Source organism: Elaeis guineensis, chromosome 6 (genome assembly GCF_000442705.2).
Source record: "Elaeis guineensis isolate ETL-2024a chromosome 6, EG11, whole genome shotgun sequence".
NCBI lineage: Eukaryota > Viridiplantae > Streptophyta > Magnoliopsida > Arecales > Arecaceae > Elaeis > Elaeis guineensis.
Genome location: NC_025998.2, coordinates 8,516,165 through 8,538,913, shown reverse-complemented (window position 1 = coordinate 8,538,913; position 22,749 = coordinate 8,516,165). Strand labels below are relative to the sequence as shown.

General features: G+C 38.2%; 1 protein-coding gene across 1 annotated transcript; it reads right to left on the bottom strand.

The window, feature by feature from the left end:
* Window positions 1–402: 402 nt before the first annotated feature.
* On the bottom strand, window positions 403–3,387 carry LOC105047283 (protein IQ-domain 26-like). Its single transcript, XM_010926144.4, has 5 exons — window positions 3,255–3,387; window positions 2,853–3,107; window positions 2,047–2,523; window positions 1,463–1,669; window positions 403–1,363 (listed from the first exon to the last, which is right to left on the bottom strand). The coding sequence occupies exons 3-5, from the start codon at window positions 2,440–2,442 to the stop codon at window positions 665–667; spliced, it is 1,302 nt and encodes a 433-aa protein (XP_010924446.1). The 5' UTR covers window positions 2,443–2,523; window positions 2,853–3,107; window positions 3,255–3,387; the 3' UTR covers window positions 403–664.
* Window positions 3,388–22,749: the final 19,362 nt, after the last annotated feature.

The following is a 22,749-nucleotide window of genomic DNA, read 5'->3' as shown; positions in this document are numbered from 1 at the left end:
TCGTTCATGGAGTTCCACCCATCCTTAAAACATCTAACGGTCAACAACTTCGGATGTTAGAAATAGATTCACGCGGGCAGCCTGGTAGCATTGCTCCTTTCCAGTACAACTCCGGGATGCCAACTTGCATGGTAGCTTCCATGAGATCAGTGCACAACCAATTAATTGGTTGCTAAAAACAGCCTCCATCACTCTTTTCCCTTTAATTAAGGGGGATGGATTCTCTCTAATATATTAATTAAAACAATGAAAGTGGATTGCTCATTAATCTAATCTTGCTCATAGTGACTGCTGGATTTGAGTCTAGATATGTCTTAACATTTGTTTAATCGTGTCAGATTAAGTCAACTTGGTATTGGTTTCCATTTTAAACTTGCTTCAGATCCAGATGAGACGTACAGATCTAGACTATCTGACACGCTTGCACTATAATCTTCCTCCTATCTTACATTAAAAGCTGAACATTTTCATTAGAACTATGTAATTAAAGCAGCAAAAAAACAAGAAACCCATCAAACTTGTAGCATTTGCACATTCTCTCTTCCTCCCTTATCCCAACTGTAAAAAGATCCATGATGCTTTCATCTATCAGCAGCAAACCTCTACAATAACCAGATTTGTGCAGGCAATGCTGCTGTAGTGCTTCTGTTTCTAAACTCCATGATCACCACATCCTCTGTAAGTAGTAGTCTCTACCCAATTCAACAGACTGATCAAGCCTCTCCACCACCGCGCTCTTAAACTTATAGGCTCCCTGCGCTTGCGAGCAAGACTTTCTCGACCCAAATCCAATCGAGGAAGCCCTGGACTCCACCTCATTCGAATTCAATGATACCTTCTTCCTCTGCCCTGCCATCTCCGGTCTCTGCTTTGGTGTGCTCTGCGATCGCACCTTCGCCGTAAATGAGCTGGTGTTTGCCATATAGTTTGGCTGGTTTCGAATATTAAGAATTCGCCGCAGAACCCCATCAACGGCATCTAGGCTCTGCACTGGTGTTGCTGGGGTATTGCTTGCATAGCTCACGTAGCGAGGGGTGTTATGAGCAGTCTTCGAGTACCGGTATTTGTCATCGCCGCCGAGGCTTGAGGCCCGGTCTTCGGAGATTCTCCCGATAGGTATGGAGAGCCTCGGTGGAATTTGATATGGAAATGGAGAGGCAATGGGCAGTGAGTGATTGTCTTCAGTAGGCTTTGACACAGAATGGCTGATTCTGCGGGAAGATCTTGACTTTGTTCTGCAAGTATCCATCTCAACAATCTTTGGGCTCCTATTGAATCTGTAGGTTGGACTGTCGAGGCATGTCGACAGCCTCCGGCTATGAACTGGTGCTAATTGTTCACTACTTCGTTCATTAAATCTTTCCTGCAAATATATAGAAGAGGAAGGGTATTAAAAGGCTAATACAATGGGTTGCTGATGGTAATATATAATTATGTATGACCACAGTGAGGATTTCAATACGTATGATCTCCGGGGGAAAATTTCTGGCTCAAATCTTCCATATTTTGTAGAAAGGCTGCAAGAGTTCTGCTTCCGAGCAGTGGCCTGAGCTCTTATAAGAGCTTGCAATCTGTGAAGAGTTGCTGCTGCTTGCTTCCTCACAAGGTAGCCTCGAACTAGAGCTTGTATCTTTACTAAAGCTTTGAGAGCTCGAAGAGCTCTCTTTGCCTGCAATGATAGCAGTTCAAAGGACTCAACACCACAAAACCAAGTGAAAAAGGCAATTTCAATGCAAAACAGAGCCAATTCATCTAGTTACAAACCATGAGAGTAGATTTGAGAAACTTAATAGATACTGTACTAGATCAGTAATTGGAAAACAAGGGAAATGGCGTACAATTCTATAGGATCGAGTTTACAAGGCATTAATAGCACAATAATTTTCCACTGAAACATTTATGCTCAAATAACTTAACAGGTCCAACAGGGCTTCTTTCATACAACTCCTAAGACAACCTTCCTTCCGAGAATTTAACAGGATGCGAAATTAGCTCAAAAAGGCTGGAAAGAGGTGGATTTACTAGTGTCAGAAAGATTGGCCTTACTAGATATCCTCGGAAAGCCGTTTGAATCTTAATGGCCGCCCACCGCTCGATGACGCCGTTAAACATAGTACCCTTCCCCTGGCTCTGGAGCCGCTCCACCGCCGCCTGAGCTGCCGTCACGGCTGCACTAGCTGCTGCGGTGGTGGCGACAGCCATAGCGATAGCATGCATGTTCTGCTCCTTGCTCTCAGCTTTGAATGATCTCATCCATGCCGACTCTGTTGCCGGCGCCGGATTCTGGTCCTCCACTTCGCTGGAGCCCTTCCCGAGCTTCCCAAAGCTCCACCTTCTCTTCTCTTTCCTTTCTCCAACGCTGGTACCAGCATTGTCCTTTTGATCCTTTGTGTCCTTCTTCCAGCCTAGAAGGCTTCTTAGCCACCTCGTAGCTCGGCCCATTTCTCGGCAGTCGGAACCGGACAAAAACTTTGAAGACAAGGACAGGAGCTTAGGGTACTGGTGGGGAAAGCCTCAGGAGGTCTGCAAAAGAAAACAGGGGTAAAGGCTTCAATTAAGAGAGTACAAATTGTGTAAAATCTCTAACAAGGTATCACTTTCCAAGTTGCTGGATAAGAACAGTGGTGCAAAACATGAAAACATGGTAGTAAAAAGTTTCAAAAGTTTTTCCCAACAAAAAAGAAGAAGAAAAAGGAAGGATAAATGGATACTCTGGAAGGAATTCGCAAGAAACTGGGATTAATAAAGCCCACCTGCTTCAAAACTACGGAACAGAAGGGAATTATAAACAAAAACCCATAAAGAACGAGGAAGATGGCGGAGGGGGAGGGTTGGGGTGGGGAAGAGCATACCTAGCAAACTTCAAAATTCAAAGTAGAAGGAGACCAGAAGGAAGGAAGGAAAAGATGTGTGCTCCATTTCCTCAGATAACAAAAGACACTGCAGGTAACTCCTCGCGTCTCCAAATATTCTCCACTTCTCCAAACTCTTAGCAGAAAAGACAGAAGAACAAAAGAGAGGAGGACGCATCTCAATGTTAGAAACCTTGCCTCTTATCGCAAAGCTGGCTCCTTTCTCCCAGCAGCGGTGGTCTATTTCTCCACGTTCTACCAGAAAACAGAGGCCAACACAAAAGAAAGATCGAAACACACCTCAAAGAATGAAAATGCATGGATCCTTCTCGTTAACTTAATAGCAGAAGTCCAGATAAGGACAGAAATTATCAATAAAGAAACTTATCTCTTATCATTTACCTCCAAGGCTCCAACGTAGTGAGTTTGGTAGCAGAGCACCGCCGTAGAATTGAGAGAGAACCAAAAAAAAACTCTCCACCCCAGTCTTCCACCTCTCTTTATCTCTTTCAAGAGCTTAGTCTCCTCCGAAAAGATAATACTTCCTCTCTTCTACTTCATGGACAGTCTCGTGAACAGTCCCTGTTTTTGTCTTTTCTCTCTTTTTTTCCTACTATGTTACATACTCTATCTTTTTCTTCTCTCCCGACTCTCAGCTTTTCTGAGGCCTGATCTCAGGGGACGGAATCTTTGAACAGGTGAAGGAAGAGAAGAGCATAGCATTTCTTCATCCCGCCATTAAATGTTTTGTTTCTTCCCTTGTTAGTCTTCTGAAAGCCAGGTGAGGGGAGGGTGGAAAGAAAAAAGGAAGATCCTGGGTTTGGTTAGTCGAATCTTTCTCTGCTGATGCTACTGCTCATCAACAGGCTGCATCTTTTTCGCAGGAAATCTCTGAAGCATAGGGTTTGGTCAAAGCTTAGCACATCCAAAAGCAGGTGTACCACTGAAAGGCCAGAAGGAGAGTTTTATTGGTTATTTTGTTTTGTTTTCTATGGGTAAAGGGACTTGAGGGAGTATGAGACAAACTTTTTCTGAGAGGAGATGGTGGGAAATAGAGGCCGGATTGAGACTTTAGACTGCCTTTTGAGAGCGAAGCAAACAAACATCCATATATTCCGGAAAAAGAAGATGTGAATTGCTTTCCAAACCCTATGTTCACTTTAGTTTAATGATCGGACTCTGGCTATATTTTGTCTTTGGTTCAGTCCCCGCCGCAGGTAAGATATATGTACACTGGAGTCTAACTTTATATGCAGTGAAATACAATAAAGTTGTATTTTAGCATGGCCATGCAAATGGGTTATTTTTTATTTTTATTTGGTTCCAATTTGTGAAATAATTTTGACTAGCTATTTTAAATGTAGAGGAATAACAATAACGTATATTAGCATAGTTATGCCAACGAGTTCCTTTTATTTTTGTTTAGCTATAATTTGTCAAGTAATTGTTGGTTAAAAATATTTTATCCATAAAATATGAAAAATGGTAGATAAGAGCTTTATGTCATAAATTAATGACACCGTAAATCTTGGAATAGTTGTAGATAGGCAAATATCATCAACATTGCTTTTCTTACTTATTTTTAATTTTTTAGAAAGTTTTCTTTTTAAGTTTTTGCTTCAATTGGAAAAGCCTAGTGCAAATCACCACCATTTATGTTATGCATGGTGGTCCATTATTGGTTATATAAGTTCTATGTAATATACAAGATTGTATTCTATGCATCGCAAAGCATGTTACAGTCATAGCTAGATTCATGCACAAATAGAAGATGATCCAGACTCTTACTAAAAATTATTTAGTTGAGATAGAAGTAAGAAACAACTTTATGTTTGATTTATTTCAAAATTAAATTTAAGATTAAATTGTAATCAGGATGAAAGACTAAAAAAAGTGACAAGTCTCTTCTGTTAGAATGGTTGTAAGCCAAAGAGGGGGCTGAAAAAAAATTTTCATAAAAAAAAATTTATATTTTGTGCGGCCTATGGAGGGTGGGGTGAGACCACCGTGAGAAAAAGCACTCAGAATGATTTGAAATGATAAGAGTGCATTGAGTGAGTTAAAATCGGGATGCTAGTCAATTGGTGCATAAGATTATTTGGAATAAAGTCTTATGTCAGCCAAACACCACTTAAAAATTGGGCTAGATTTGGATTACGGTATGCACGATCACACCATCTTATATCTATTTCTTGAGCAAAAATTATTTTAGGTCCATCTTGGAATAGATTAATGCCCATTACACCCTTTTAGATTGTCCTTCTTAAATCAAATTTTATATTATCTACTATATTATATAAATATGACAAATGATAATCAATATGTTATAGTATTACTAGTACAAAATAATATAATCTATTAAATGCTAATATTAATCATATAAAATATGCCACAACACTATGTTATTATAATATATGATTATATAATAAATCATTTATTCTTTAATATTAATATTTTTATGTAAATAAATGTAATAATGATAATTTTATATTTTAGAAAAAAAAATTAATAGTTTGTTTAAATTTTTAAATTATTTTAACAGTTTCAATAGTTGACTGTGTAAATATCTAGCTATCTAGCAACTAGCATGGCTTCTCCAAATTCTATTTTTCTTGTGCGCCTAGAAGTCAACCCGGTTGATACGAGTAGCAAAAGCCGCAGGGTATCTAAGGGAGGTGATGGAGGTAAAATTACGGGCGCTGGTTTCGAGCCTTCCGCTGACGTAACTGGTAGCGTGCGGGCATCTTGCCTTTCAAAACCGTAACGCTTAGTGTGGGCATAATTTTTTTTTTTTTTTTGTCACAAACAATTATGGTATCTGTGTCTCAATAATAAGTTGATCCAAGCGACTGTTTTACTATGCGTCCAGACTTTGTAACTTTTTAAACGAGAGTTCTAAGAACTTTGTAAATTTTGTGAAGATTTTGTTAGCAAAAATTTATTACTTAAAAAAAAAAAAAAAAAATAAGAGCAACTGAAAATGATAGATTTTTTTATTTGACATCAATGATATCAAACATCTATGGGAAAACAAAAGCAGAAAAAGGTCACACCAAATAGGCATTTTTCACTTTTAAGTGGATATAACTGCACTTTATATAGATTTCTCTATATATAAAGGGGAAAGGCATATATATTTCTAATCATCATAAGGCACGCAGTAACACTATGTCATCCAATCTTTCTACAAGTTTAGGACCTTAGATGGAAGAAAGCCAACCCAATTTCCATTAAATCTGAGCCTCTTGAAACTTCTGCCCACAGGTTATCCTACCGGTGACCGTCCTGGCATGGGGTCCTTCCACCCTTACTGTGATAAATTAATTATTTGTCAGAATGTGATTAATTAATTATGTCAGTTTTAGTGCAGGGTTATACAATTCCTTAGCGTTTTTGGTGCCCATTAAGATGTGTCGGCACGTTGGCTGTTTATTTATTTATTTTTAAATCTTTATTTCTCTGTGTACGGCTCACCTAGTAGATAGGCACAAAAAATGAGCAGTGATTAACCAATTAATGACAATAAAGTTGGGGTCCAAGCAATGGCAACTGGGATTTTTTTTTGACTCAGAATCCACAGCCAATCATGGCTAAACACAATATTTTTTATGGAAGTCTTCCCCTGTCCCAATTCCCAACCCCTCATCGTTTTTTTTTTTTTTTTTTTGGTAAAAACAACACCTCGTGGTTTCATTAATTCCCATGGAGGGTCATCCTCACATGATTTGCTCAAGCAATGATGAGCTAATCCACGCACTAAAATCTATGTAAGATGCTAAATTTTTCACTTAATCAAATCTTCCATGAAAGTGGCACATAGATTACTAAACACAAAGACTTGTGACCTCAGCACTCGGATGCCAACTCTAATGAGATAGCAGGTGGGAATGCTAATGCTGGAACCCTAAGCAAGCACAGCATGTGGATATGATTATGCCTTGTTATATTACAATAAAAATAACTTTTGATTTTGAATTGAGTCCATCTCTAAGAGTTGAAGCATTAGTCCTTTATTGACCCATATCGTGGGGCTTACATGTCGAATCATGTGGACACCCTATAGTTTCAACTTTTAACTTAATAATACTAATTACCACCCATTTGTCATTGTCCACAGGTTACATACCCTCTTGTGAAATCTTATAGTGTTAATTCCTATAACTATGTCATTGCACGGCTTCAGCGAGTGCTTCGCTTGTGGGTTAGTCCCTTCGCCCTGTTCATTTCATTCTTGGAACGAAACATTTGATTGACATGCTAATACAATATAATGGCACAGATTACTGGATGCTTACCAAATTGCACATGGTGCAAGTAATGAGCCTGAAACCGGATACATGGCAAACAAGTTGGTCTAGCCGAGCTGGTGGAATTAGATCCTTTTTTTCTTTAAAGTCATTTCATTTACTTATCTTTTTTGCAACTATTGGATTAGAGTTAACCTAAAGGTTATCATAATTGGCTGTGGTTTCTACTTGCAGAGGATAGAAATAGGTACAAGAAAGGGAGAGAAGAATAGAATGAGAAAAAAGAGTCATTTCTTTGGAATCTATTAAATCATTTGGGAGTTTATTCAGAAGCATTTTGTCTTCCTCAAGGATCATTCTTGTGCCATATTTTTATTAGAGTTAGAGAGCCAGAAAAGAATCTACTTAAATTTCCTTTATAATCTCCTCTTGTGATTTATCAAATCAAACTATCTTTGCAATGTCGTCTCATGCAATGCAGGTTTTAAAACTGAATGGAATAAGTTCTTGTCACTAGATGATTCCTCAAAATCATCAAATTGCAAATAAAAGGAGTCATTTTTTCTTTAGGCCTAACTGAAACATACTACGTCTATTCCGATGCCCCCAATCTGATGTAGCTAGATCCGCACCATTGACATTTGACAGTGATACCTTAACCACATAGCCAAAGCTTATCCACAATTGACCACAATAGTCTAATTATTGGAAGGATGTTTGGATCTGGTCACCTAAAACTGTAAGTTTTCTTAACCTCTGGTAATTTTATTGTATTCTATGTATTCTAAAAAATTGAAATTTATATTCCTTAATTTTTGAACTAATGATTGAAAGGAAAAATATTTTAAATGTTTGAACTTGGAAATTTTGAAAGTGATGCAAATTTATAAATATTATGCACACTTGCATAAAAAGATTAATTTAGAAATCATGGATCAATTCCTCAAAAAAAAAAATTATGGATCAAATATAAAAGTTCTTATTCTTGGTTTGTTATGAATATAATGATTTACTTGCATAAATATTGAATTTGAAATGAGATAATTATCCTGTTTTAATATTGCAAGATATAGCAAGGAATAAGTTATAGATATTTCAACGTTTACCATCGAATGAGTATGCTTGTTTTATGTATGAGAAAACTAGTTTAATATGGATATTATGAAAACTCCGTCTGACCATGATTCGAATCAAGCTAACTGAACTGGTTATTGACTGTACATCAGAAATTAGTTTCTTTCAAGTCTAACCAATCGAGATTGATGACTAGTGGAGCTAGTCCTTTCAGGCCTTGTCCATATCGGAGTAAATCACTGGCACACACTATCGGATGTCATATTATATTCTTAAGATTAGTTTTTGTCCTTGCCAACTGGATGAATCATAGCCTTATAATTCAAAGCTAGGTCCCATCCAGACTTTGCTAGTTAGGGCTGATCTTTGGCATATATTGATGGATAGCATGTTCTGTATTTAAAGGCTAGCTTTTTAGATATTGTCATAAGGTTAAACATGGCCATAGTGACCAAAAGCTGAGAGGGAGTTTGTGGTTATTCAAAATTGATTGGGAAAAAATTATTGATTAGTAGTATGTCATATTTTGAAAAAGGAAATTCATATTGATAAATACATATCAAAGTACTTTATATCTTAAAATTATTAAATTATTTATATTTGGAAACACTATATATTATACTTGATTTACTTAGAGGTATTGGTAACTTACTGTGCCTATAAAGCTCACTATCTCCTTTATTTCTTTCTTTCTTTTTAGAATATATAATGGAATGTATGAAACTAGGGCGGGCTAAATAGAAAGAATGTAAGGCCTAGATGATTGGTTGTTGGTCCTTTTGAACAACTAATTTGATAAAATATTTGTATGAACTTTTATTTATTTATTATATAAGATTATAAGACTGTTTTTTGTTTAATTACATTAAAATTTTTAATTACTGCTTACTATCATTGTTGGAGTATTTGAAAGGTATGCCTTGCATGTCTGTGGGATTAAACTGTAGGGTTTTAGGATGGGCATGCACAGCGAAAGTATAATAGATTTCAAAATTTAAATTAAGAAATTCTAAATATAAAATCCTTAAATCAGTATCTCCTTGATGATTAACAATCATATATAAATAAATTTAAAATTAAATTCCAGCTATAGAAGAATACCTGAAGCGCTTAATCCAAATTCTGGTAAAATCTCTACCAGGCGCCCAAATGTTTGCCCTCCAACGATGATCCACACAGGGTTATGATCAGAACACCAACTCTTTGAGATGATTCCTCCTCCAAAATTCTCACTCTGAAAATTTTCTTGGACATCAGGACCTCAAGACCCTCTTCCTCTTCTCCTAGCCTTTCTATCCCTACTTTTCTTCTCTCCTTGTCTTCCTTAATTCTCTTCCTAGACTCTTGTCCTAAAATCAAAATTGTCCTTACTATTTTGGACTTGTCTTAACAAGAGAAGGAAGAGACTAATTAGACAATAGGGAAAGGATGTTAGAAAAAAAAGAGGAATTAAAAATCTGAATAAATCCAATCCTCCCGGCGCACCCCCCTTTAAATACTTAGCGACGGATTGCCTTTGGAAATTATTCGCACTCCTTCTATGCGCTATCTCGCATCCATCAGAAAATCTCACACCTTCTGATGAATTCTCATACCCATCTGAAAGATTTTGACATATAGCAATCATCGAAAAAAAATCCAAAAGATGCTTCGCGTAGGACTCTTCAGAATATTTTTCTCGATAATTCTCTGATGCATCGCGCAGCTTCCTATGACATAATTTTTTTCCACCATCCATCAGTGCAATTTTATCTATCCAATGGCCAAAAATGAAGGTGCTAACATCAGAATAGCGTAGAAAAAATTTCATATTAAGAAGTGGGGTAACAAATGGGTTAGAGTCCTTCACAAGTTGAACTCTTGGTCAGGCGCATGGATCAGACTGATAGGATTTCTAACTTTGATGAATTTTCACGTTTAAACCAAAAGGAATTTTAACTTCAAAAAAATTTTTTATGCATAAAATTAAGTTAGGAATCACTCAAAAATTTATTTCATCGTGGAACATTGGATAAGCTCGAGGATGAGGCATCCCATCTCATGGGATGTGAAAGCTGTTTCTGCGCACAAAAACTGCACCCACGCACAAGAAAATTTTTTGACTCGAGGAGACTTGATTTTCTGGCTCCAAATATTTGATGCATATAGCTAAGGGCCGACCTAACTCAAACCTAAAATTGGTTTGAATTAATTTGGCCTTAATTAGCTCAATTTGGAATCAATTTCGAACCCGATTCGAAACAGGGAGCTAGTTTTTGCAACATATGCTAGCATGTCAATTTTGCAAATATGATCTAATCCAATTAGACCCCTGATCAATTTTCTTTGTGTGTGACCCATTGAGTTCCACATCTAGCCAGCAATGGGTCTGAGTGCAAGTCGATTTGATTTGATTAGAATTTAATATAACCAATCTAGATCCAATCGAACTAACCCGATTTCAACAATTAGAACTCTTTCTAATTGGCGATTGAATTAAACTCTTTAATTCGATCAAACCCACAAGACAAGATTGATATCTAGCAATGTATCATGTCTATCTGAAAAATATGAAATTTTAGTGAAAATATCAAAAATATCCTTCAGTAGAAAATTACCGTGCAATTTGATCCTGCGATCTCTCTGCACCCCGAATATGACTCTGGATATGGAATGATGTCAAATCCAATATCATACTCATATTTCTCTCAATCTTATATGATGATCCAATTAATGAAATATTAGAAACTCTTTCTAATTTTCATTCTGCTTTGATCAAAGGCTTCTTGAATCGTCAATCGATCAGAGTAAGTAGGATGCGATCTCCTCTTATCATGAGTGATCGATTCCATGTTGACCTACTCACAACCTCCATACACATTCTACTATATTCAGAACATCCCGTACATGACTAAGTCATGAATGAGTATGAACAAAAAAATATGGATTCATGTATAAAAGGTTCTATGATAGTCTCAGGTCAAAAGATTATATACACAACTTCCACTATAAGAAAACATCTTTTGACGAGTAAGTAAATTTCATAAAATATTTCTTAAGTCGGATCAATTCAGTGAACTCATTCTCTAATGAGCACCCATTTCCTTGTATTAGTGTCTCACATAAGTGGCATATGAGATCAGCCACCTTTTTCATCGAGCATACATTGGAAATGCCAGTCTATCTGAAATATTGATCTTCTTCTCAATACTTCTATGATTAAAAATATTTTAAATCAAAATTTTTAGAATTTTAAGTGGATTAAACCATATATATGGATATGCGACAGTTTACCACATGCTATTGGCTCATGCCATTGGAATGGGCCGTTACAGCGACAGAGCTATCTTGTCTACCTTTTGTCTATTCAAAAGATCACAATGAGGCTTCATATGCTGAGAATAATGGAAAGACAACAGGTGATGGGTGATGAGGTCTTCAAACTCCATATATTTTTGATGGGGATGGAAACCTAAAATTTCTGAATCAAGAGGTAGTGGTGAAAGATAAACCGTTGAATTGGCCGAGGGCAATAACGCTAGAACAATGAACAAGTGGTCAATTGCACGACAGGTGGTGGACTTAATGACCAAATGCCCATCACTACCTACTCTTGGTGTTGAGTATACTAGGACTCTGGTGGTGTGTGGGTACGTAAGGTCTTCTATTGTCCCATATTTGGAAACACCGCATGCACCAAACCCATAAAATTGAGTTAAAATCAAAGAAATATGTCAATGTAAATCAGCAAAAAGGCAGTACAGAAGATATGATTCAATGTACGACAGAATATCATCAAATCATAATTGTGTTTCGACTGTTGTTCTGTTATGCACTTTATTCTTTCATGTTATATGTTTTTGCCTAAACAAACTCCTTTTATGCATAGAGCCATGGTTGATTAACTTTGTTTGAGTTGGATTAATTTGTTTGGGTTTGATAATTTATTTTGCAGTTTAAATTTCCTTTTCTTTTTGGAGAATAATGACCGTAGCACAACCTATCCGAATCCATGAAGGGCCAGTTATCGGTCGGACCTAAGTCCCGTTAGCATTATGCTCTAAATTCTTACAAGCAATTTCTAGTAAATGATCATATTATTGGTATCTAATTAACGAGCTTGCAAATACTTGGATGTAGACCAATAATTCTCAAATTACATAAAATTAAATTGCTAACAACTGGTTAAGCCCTTGATTCAACTACAAAACCAATAGGAATGCTCTTCCTTGTATTACTTGGTCACAAAACCTAGACATGGCAAGAATAAGAATTTTTAATTTAATCTTATTATTTATGTGGACCACTGATTAAATGCCATCATTATACAAATAGTTTCTCCCTCTATGCTCTTGACTATGGTGTGGCATTTGATTTTTTCAGGGTGTTCCATCTAGAAACCTGTAGGGTGGCATTCCAAAGTGTATTACTTTTGATCGTGCGCCAACTATTGCTTCATCTGATATCCCACCTGATGGAGTACTTTTACATGGTTGCCACGTTAACCAACTCGATGCTTGCGATTTGATCAAAATGAAATCAGACCGAACTAAGGATGGGAAGTTTCTCTCACTCAATTGAAGTTGGTTTGGCTTCTATATATATCTGGAGTTTAGACATCAAAGAATGATTGGAAGCATGAAAACTTTGAGTTCAATCTAGTTAAAAACCATGGTGAGATGGGGCCATACAGGGGACCAAGTATTTTACACCCACCAGCCACCATCCCACAGATAATAGCTTTTTCGAGGAGAAAAGGGAAGTAGAAACTGTGAAATATCAAATAGGCAATGTTGGTGAAGTTGACTTATTGTTTGTGGCCTAATGGATTTCATCATCATCCGATAAAATTAGTGTCTAGGGGACCATGTCAATAGCTAGCCTTCATAACATTTCCATCTTCCGTATTCTTGCAACTATATAGGGGGCCTTATGCCTCAAGTCACTCACACAACTAGCCTCCCAAGAAAAGTAGTTAAAAGTTGCCAACTTAACCATGTCCAAACTCAGAGGTTTTCTAATCCTCTTCTTAATCTTCTTCTCTTTCGCAGGGCAGAGGGAAAGCACTGAGAATGGATTTAATTCCAGATACCCTGCAGACAAGGTAATTTGAAGGGTCTTCTATATGTTGTTGAAAAATGTTACGGTGTGCATGCTGTGTTGCTTAAATGGATACTAGTTAAAAGCCAATATATACATTAATTCTGGTGCTCCATAAACATGCACGAGTTCTAATTGTGCAACCGCAAATGATCTATGCTGACAAGAATAGACAAATATTATGTGGACTTCTTTGGGACCGGAATCAGGGATACTGAATTCCGTTTTCACCGCTGGTGATTGGTGAAGGGAAAAGAATCTGCAGTTTTTTGGATAAATCTGGTGTGTGTTTGCAAGGTTGAAATGAATAAAACTCAAAAAGAAATCAGAACATATAAATGTATTGGGGAAAAGAAGATGAGGACATTGTTTGCTTCTTGATATCATCACTATATATCAACATGATTTCATAGTGATAGCATCTTTTGTGACGACCTTCTCGATCTCTTAAGTAGTTTTTTCTTTTCATCATTGCTTTCTATGAAGCTTTTTGTTTTGTTATTCTGTTTTCCACCCAACAATTGAATCTGAGATGAAAGCTGAACATAACAATTTTTTTCCAAGATTTCTCTTCCCTCATGAAATGGGAGAATACAACATGCATGCACTTGTCATTGGATTCATATATAGCATTCTTCAACTTATTGTACTATGTTGTGGAATCTTATTTGTGTACATGTATATTCATATTGATCCTCAAAATACGCAACCCAAGACCCAAAAAAGAAAAGGAAATAGTTCAGAACCATTGCTTTCGGATATAACGTAAGAATGACATATAGACTATTGAAGAGTTTGATCATTCCGGAAGAATTTTGTAATACTAGCACTGTAAATAACAGTCTCATGCATGCGTTGTGATTTACTAACAATTAGTTCTTTACTTATTTCTTCAGGTCCAGGTTCATGCAAGAAAGTTCTTGGGGGATATCTCTCTGGATTATGATGACGCAGGACCGAACCCCAGGCATGACCCAAGGAAAGGGAGGCCTGGAAGAAACGTCTGACTCGCTAAACAACCAACCCATCTACCCCACTCTTGCTTCCACACCCATGGTCGCCACCCTACGGTCTGTCATCAAGAAAGGCCAATCCTTACGAGTCTTTGTTGCTATCAATATCCCCACCCTCAGAGCTCTACCCGTATATATGTTGATCCTGTATTGCCTTTTTCAGTGAGTTAGACTCGTTTAACGGATAAAAGAAAGATACGATAATGTAGTTGCACTTTAGTTTCTCCCCTTCCATGTGCTACTCTATTGCTAGTAATGATAAGTGTTCTCTCTCTCTCTCTCCCCCCCCCCCGTGTGTGCACGTGTAGGCATGCATGCATGTGTGCATATGTGCACGTGCACGTGTGTGCAAGCCATTTGAGTGCATGTATGTATCTATGGGTATGACACTAGCATTGCGAGGTCAACCATGTCGGATTTACCATGAACTTATGTTTCAATTTTAGGCTTCCATAATAATAAATGTGCTTCTCAAGAAACATCTTTCGTTAATCTCAAAGGGATCAATTTCAACCCGATCTTGGTTCAGATACCCAACGTTAGGCTTCCACACAAGTGGTAAGGATTGCAGAGGGGAAAGGTAGAGTTGTTGGATGAAATAGAAATTATATAGGTCTTACATTCTTCAAGATTTTCGTGTAATGGAAGTCCTTGAAAATATTATATTTGATTTTAATTATTTTCCTAAAATAATTAAGGTGGAGAAATTGACAGCCCTACCTTTGATCTTTCCCTCTACTTTTCCCTTTTGCCTTTTCACTCACCATATTCCCATCCATCTGGAAATTATGACGTGGATTCGATGGTTGGAGGGTGGGAATATATTTGTGACATTTTTCTTACGTTAATTTAGTTCACCAGTCAATCCTAGTAGCTGATGTTACTAGAACTTGTTTTGGAGTTGGTCGGGTTAGTTATATTAGGAAGTCTCAGACTCAAAATTGGACCCTACATGGATCTAGTTAGGGCCTGTAGTCAAAGGGGTCAGTATAAATTGGTTCAAAGATACTCCTATATATAGCTTGCTGAGTTCAGATTTGAATTCTTAAAGGTTTACTTGACTTGTACTTGGTTGATCCATCAATAGATTAAAATAGGGATATGGATTTGATTTTTTCAACCTAACCCAACTCAACTCGGATCTTGATCAAGTAATTATTAGTATTAAATCGATAATTTTGTCCTTTCTTTATATTTCTTATAAAACTTATTAATTATATTCTTAGGCTGTCATAATTAATAGTTTTATGAAGCAAATTAAGTTGTCTGAAAAAATGATTCACACACAAGGTCCTAATCAATCCAAACTTGGACCTGATCTTTATTGAATTAATTTAAATTGGATGTCTAACTACTTGATTGTACATAGAATTGAACACAACATAATTCTTTTTTTTTTTGATAAAAATAGAACACTCATACATCACAGATATGAATACAACCAAAAAGATCAAAAAGAAGAATATTATGAAAAGTTTGAAATCCACAGCTAAGTCGATCCATATAAGATCTCCTGAGTGCTCAGCCACAAAGAAAACCATCCACTCCGTAGTACTGTTGGCCTTTCGATAGATATGCTTAATATCGATCGAGGAATAGTCCTGTATAAGATGCCAAATATCAACAAGAAGAGGATGAGTAATCCCGGCCATCGACTGCTACCACAACCAGTCGATGACCACAAATGAATCACTCTCAATCATTAATCTCTTTGCGTGCAGCTGCAACCTCGTGAAGGAGATATCCCCCCCAAGTTGTCCGAAGCTCAGCTGTAGGAACAGTACAGTCAAAATAAGTGACACCCACCAATCGCCACAAATTTGGAGTTAGGGCCACAGATGACAAAGCCAGCACCGCCTCTGGGGCCTCTCACACTACCATCAAAATTAATCTTAAAAAAACTCGGAGGTGGGGGCTCCCAAGTGATGTACACCATATGGGTCACCATCTGAGTGGTCGGAGAGTCCCAAATGTCCCAAGTAACTAAAATCGAACCATCCACCATCATCTCCATAATCTCCCTGGTCTGGACCAACACATGCTCCAGAGTGAGTCTCGCCGACTGTCATGACGCCTCAAAGGTTCTTCGATTTTGGGCTAGCCAAATATGATATGCTATATAAGCCGCTCTAATCCCAGACACTTTAGTAGAATCACTCCATAGGCTCTTCTAAAGCTCCTCCAAAAAGAACCGTGCAGGCTCCATAGAGGCACAAACCAACTGAGAAAACCCTGCTAGCACCCAAACAGTTTGAGCCCTGGAACAATAGAATAAGACGTGGTCCACTGTCTCATCCTCAGTACACCTACTAGGACATAAGAGAGGAATATCCATGCCCAAAACCGTAGTACCACCCTAATTGGAAGCCTGTGCCAGACCACCTTCTAGATAAACAGGTGAATCCTCAGGTGAACACGTAGCTTCCAAATTCAAGCTGCATCCATCCTCCTATCAATCGTCCTCCTAAATATCTGATAGAGGTCTCTCGTCACAGCCCTCGAAGTACAAGCAGAGCTCCAAACTCTAGCATCTGGACTGCCACAAATTGAGATAACTGTGACTAGCACTCTCTTTGCTAAGGCCTAACCAAAAAGCTGGGTCACAACATCAACTTGCCAACCAACACCCCCCCTCGGCTGGAGGAGATCCCCAACTCGCATCGAGTTGATGGTCTCCATGCTAATATAGGTTGCCCAATGGACCAACGGTAGATCAGCAATCCAAAAGTCATAGAGGAGATCAATGCCCCGACCATCTCCCACTACCCATCTCACACGATCAAGCACAACCTGAGTCCGCAAACAAATTTCCTTCGATATGAAGGAGTCCCATTGATCCATCTGGATAACAGAACCAGCACTCCATGTATCATACCCATACCTAGCTCGCATCATCTCACTCCACATGGAGTTTGGATGAAGCAATAGTCTGGCTGCGTGACGAGCAATCGGGGTATTATGATGAGCCACCAAGGACTGAATCCCCAAACTATCCTCTCCAACTGGTTGGCAGACAATATCCCATACTAAAAAATGGACTCCACCACCACCCTGATTTGATCCCTAAAGAAAGTGCCGGAACTGTTGCTCAATCCTTGCTACCATAATCTTCGGAATGATGGTATGAGACATCAGATATATTGGAATTGAATTGAGTACCGAACAAATCAAAATAACCTTGTGTCACGCCCCCGACCCGAGATTGCGAATCGAGGGTCGCGGCAACCGCCGCATACTTATGAAGAACTCTCTCCATAAGCATGCAAGGCATCTCATCACGATATCAATGCATCGCAGCGAAATAAATTCAAATAATTATTATTCAACTGTAATTCAAGTAATTAAATCAAATATCTTACATCCAATAAAATTTTTTTTGCTAACAATAGATCTAAGTTAAATGAAGTGTTGACAATGCTAAATCTCGCCTCTAAAAAGCTCTGTCCCAATATTTCTTCCCACGCTCGAAATTAATTATCTGAATCTGAAAAATAGAAAGAAAGGTAATGAGCTAGACAGCCCAGTAAGTAACAAGTATCTCTACCAGATATTCAGATATTATTTAATTTTCAAAAATAATGCTGCAAATAACATAAAAATATATTTCATGCTGATTTAATGCAAATCCAATAATTTCAAATATTCACATATAATATAATCATAAATTCGATTCGATTCAAAACACTCGTAACTCAACAGCCTCGACTATGACCAACGTTTAACCCCCATTGGCGGGGTCCACAGAATACCAGCACACAACCCCCACTGGCAGGGTCTAGAAATACCAGCGCACAACCCCCACTGGCAGGGTCCACAAATACCAGCGCACAACCCCCACTGGCAGGGTCCACAAAGTACCAATGTATAATCCCCATTGGCGGGGCCCACTGAAACATAGTTAGACTGAGAGCATAAATCCGATCTATATCAAAATACTTAGTACCACAATATATATCATAATCTTTCACTAAACATGTGCATAAATCGATATACCATAACATTTCAAAAGCACTTTTTTTCAAAATATAATTCCATAAATCATGCATAATTTCAGAGAATAATTATTTATTTTCAGAATAAATATGAAATATCTCGAGAAGATGATTCATTACTTACTTTTCACGGAGCACTGAATGAACGGATCGACTAACTTCTAGGAGATTCTTCCGTGTCTATTATCCAAAATTATATTTTTACATTAATTTTAATTCAAAATTAAATCTAACAAATCCCAAAATCAAAATCTCGCTTAAAATCAGACTCGTCTCTAAACTCGATCAGAATCATCAGATGAAGCCTTCCCCTACGCTAACCCTAGAGGAATAACTTTAGAGAGAGGAGAATCCATCAAGAGAGAAAAATATTCTAGAGAGAGAAAATTCTAGAGAGAGAAAGTAGAGAGAGAAAGTCCAATTCCAGAGAGAGAAAGTCAGGGTTCAGACTGAAAGAAGAGAGAGAAACTATCTCTCTCATCAATTTCAATTTTTATTTATTTATTTATTTATTTATTTACTTACTTATTTATTCATATATATATATATATAAATATATATATATATATATATATATATTTTTATTATTATTATTATTATTATTTCCTTTTCTTTTCTTTTCTTTTTCTTCTTTTTCTTCTTTTTTCTTTCCTTTTCTTTTTTTTTTTCCTTCTTTCTCTTTTCTTTTTCTTCTTTTTCTTTTTCTTCTTTTTCTTCTTTTCTTGGTTCTTCCCGTGCCAGAACAGGGGACCCTTGGTCCTCCGGCCTTGATCGGCCGTTCGGGCTATGGCTGCCGCGGCGGAGGCCGACGGCCGACGGGGGCCACTCCCCCGGTCACGAAGGAGACATGGCCGGCGATCACTTCCGATCGCCGGTGCCGGAAAATCCAAGGAAAAAGGCCCAAAAACAGGGCGTCTTTCCCGACCGAAAGATCGGCGATACTCGTCGCCGGCAGCCGTGCACAGGAGCATGGGAGGAAGGAGAAGAAGGAGGGAAAGAAGAAGGAGACTCACCTCAGCCTCCGGAGACCTCGCCGGCGAGCAATTACGGCGAGAAATCGGACGGTGTCCGCGGCTTTATTTCGGGAAAATCGGAGAGAAAGAGAGGGAAAAAGAGTCGATGGATCGATTCTAAAGAGAGGAGGTCTTCTTATAGGAAATCCTAGGACTCCTAGGTGTCTTAGGAGTCCGATTTTGCCTGGGTTTCGCCGGAGAAGAAGACTCCTACCGGGAGTCTTCTTCCCGATTTTACTTTGTTTTTCCTCTTTTTTTTTTTTCGTTTGAATGGCTTTGGTGGACTGAGGTTTGGGCTATAACACCTTGTCCAATGGATAAGCATCTAGCTTGCCAGCCCTCCATGCGCCCACGAATGGATGCCTCAATCCCCATGCAGTCAACTCTTTGGGGTCTCCGACCCGTGATGGACACTCCCAAGTAATGGCAAGCATCCGTCTGCTCGGCTATCCCCAGCCTCTCTCTGATAACTTGCTTCAGCTGAGCCTTGGCCTTCGGGCAGAAGTATAAGGCTGATTTAAGCAAGTTCACCTTCTGACCTGAAGCATAACAGTAGATCTCCAAAATCCTCTTGAAGGAATTAGTATTTTGGATGGTTGTCCGACTCACCAATAAACAATCATCTGCAAACAAAAGATGTGAGATAAAAATATTGACATGAACATTTTGATCAAAGGATGCAAGTTTGAATTAGGAGGTATTTAGATCTAAACCGACCTAACTTGAGCAATATGGAAGGGGTGAAATATATGGAGGGGACTTAGGAATTTGTATCAGGTAAATGATCATTTCCAAATGTGTCCTTCAGCAATGTTACTTGCAACATCAGCAAAAAATCAATCGGAAAAATATTTTACGGCAGGGTGTATCAGAACCATATCTATGAAACATTATATCATGAACTTAAAAATGTTAATACTTTAAACATGAATATCAAAGTAATCGATGCATGATATCAATTCCCATGGTGGGAATAAAAGTTTAGCAGCTCGGAATAGTAAGATAAAAAGCTTCATTGATTGGTAATTATATTGTCATCACCAAAAAGATGATAACAATATTGCCCTTGCCTAAAGAATAAAATTGATATTAATATCCTAAGATGGGAGTGCAGGCTGATCAGAAAAAAAGATTTTTTGGATATATAACCTTATATATATTATTAATTGGATATTTATCGCTCAAAATTATTATATGCAGATACAACTTATCCTATTTTTCTATTCACACCTTTCCCGTTAGATTTTTTACTAATGGTGTCAATAAATAACCATTTTAAATATAAAATAAGGATATTATCTTTTTGTATCAATATTCTAGAAAATTTGCACAAAAAAATTCTTTAAAATATCAGTTGAATGTTAAGATTTGTTTCAAGAGATAGATGTAAAGAGTAACTAAAACAATTTACTGGTAAAATAGGGTGATTAAGGAAAATGTGTGTGTGAATGCTAATAATGATTTCCAAGGGGTAAAATATAGTAACCCATATTTGAAGGGGTATATGCACAGCCATTCCACCATCGATCATCATGTTGGATCATTAGTTCTATATGATAGTTGATGATCATATGAACTATACCTAGCTCCCTTCTTGGTAATCATCCACCCTTCATATGCTACATGAATCCCTCTATCTGATATTGATGACATTGAATAGTGATCTATATATATAGCAGCACATATTTAAAAAGGACTACATGCAACATCTGGGCTAGTTTTTATGATCGCCAATCTGATCATATCTATAAAAAATATTCCAATATTCCAGAGACCAGGAGCCTTGCCCATTGTGAGATTTCGATCCAATGAAGTTCTACTTTTGATTTAGATTTTCTTGAATGGTGATCCTCAGAGGAGCAGCGCCGGTGTCGTATAAACTCCTAATTATAAGCATACTCCTTCATGCCTTGTCTCATTGAGACAAGTAGTGTACGTTTGAAAAAATAATAATTTTAATAAAGCACAAACCTTTATAATGATAGGATAATAATGCCCTATTCATATTGGTTATTCCAGAAACAGACAGAGAGAAGACCGAGAGGCACTTTGGTCACACAAGAGGAAGAAGAAATCGAAGAGCTAAAGAATCTTATCCTTTTGTATTAAAAGATAGAAAAAAAAATACTCGCACACTTTTGACCAATTTTGCTTAATATCTCTTTATTTTAAAAAAATTTAAAATCATCAATCATCAAATTAGTTAAGTGATCAGTATAGTCAGTATTTAATGTAAAATGTCGTTAGCTAACTTTGCTCTTATATAAATATCTTACTTGTTACAAAAAAGATGCGCTGTCTTCCTTTCTTCTCATCTCTTTCCACTCTCACTGTCCCCTCCTCTTCCAATATTTTTTTCTATCTTTGTTCTTATCCTTCCTCTCCACCCCTCTTCTCTCTATCTAGCTTGATCCCATCAAAGTCTTATCCACTTTCACCAACTCTTCTTCCAATATGCTTTTCTCTCTAAACCCTATTACCAACCTTTCTATCCCCCCTCCATTTGAAGACATCACTGTATGTAGCCTATATATAAAAATTTAGTTGTTGGATAACCTTGGATGATATGTAACCACCCATTATCTCTAGTTATACTTAAGATAATATTTTTGAAGGAAGAAAACTGATAACATTTTGGTTATTTGATAAGGGTTTCTAGTCTAGTCTATTTAAGCATGTGATATCCATTTTGTTATTAAGGAGGTATAGATTAGAAGATTCCTTCTTCAACAAGTTTCTTTATAGATAAACTCTAATCAAATACTTCAACAATTATAGCTGGAGGTATGCATTATCAATATTATTACTATATAAGATTAGTTTTGCTTGAGATATGTTCTCACATTCTTTTTGTTAGGATTTGACGCCTCGAGATTCAGCCCACATTGAGCCCACAGCGAGGTTCGCGGTGAAAAATGGAGTCCAACGAGACCAAGATCACCTGAAACGGAGCTCGGATGGAGGAGATACGAGCTTTTGAAGTTGGCACGAGAATCGAGGCGGCGGAGGACCGCCAGCGAGCGGCAGCGGCGCGGCCGCAGGCGGCGGCGCGCGGGACGCGCGTCCCAGGCCCGCGCGGGACGCGCGTCCCAGGCCCAGGCCCGCGCGGGACGCGCGACCCAGGCCCAGGCCCGCGCGGGTCGCGCGACCCAGGCCCAGGCCCAGGCCCGCGTGGGACGCGCGACCCAGCAGCCTGCTGGCCCTTGCCCCGGTCCACCGTGGACCGGGTGGTCCACGGCGCGGTCTGTGGACCACGTGGGCGTTTTCCACGCGTTTCTCGCGGTCCACGGCCCTATTTCGTGGACCGGAGCGCGATCGGACGGCCCAGATGGCTCCCGGTCTTGATCGGACGGTCTGGGACGTGATTTGGCTTGATTAAGGAGTCATATTCCTTCTCTAACATGTTTTAAGTCTTGTTTAAGCCTTTAAAAGGCCTGAGACGAACAGGAGAGAGTGCGGTTTTCGGTTTTCTCGCCGCC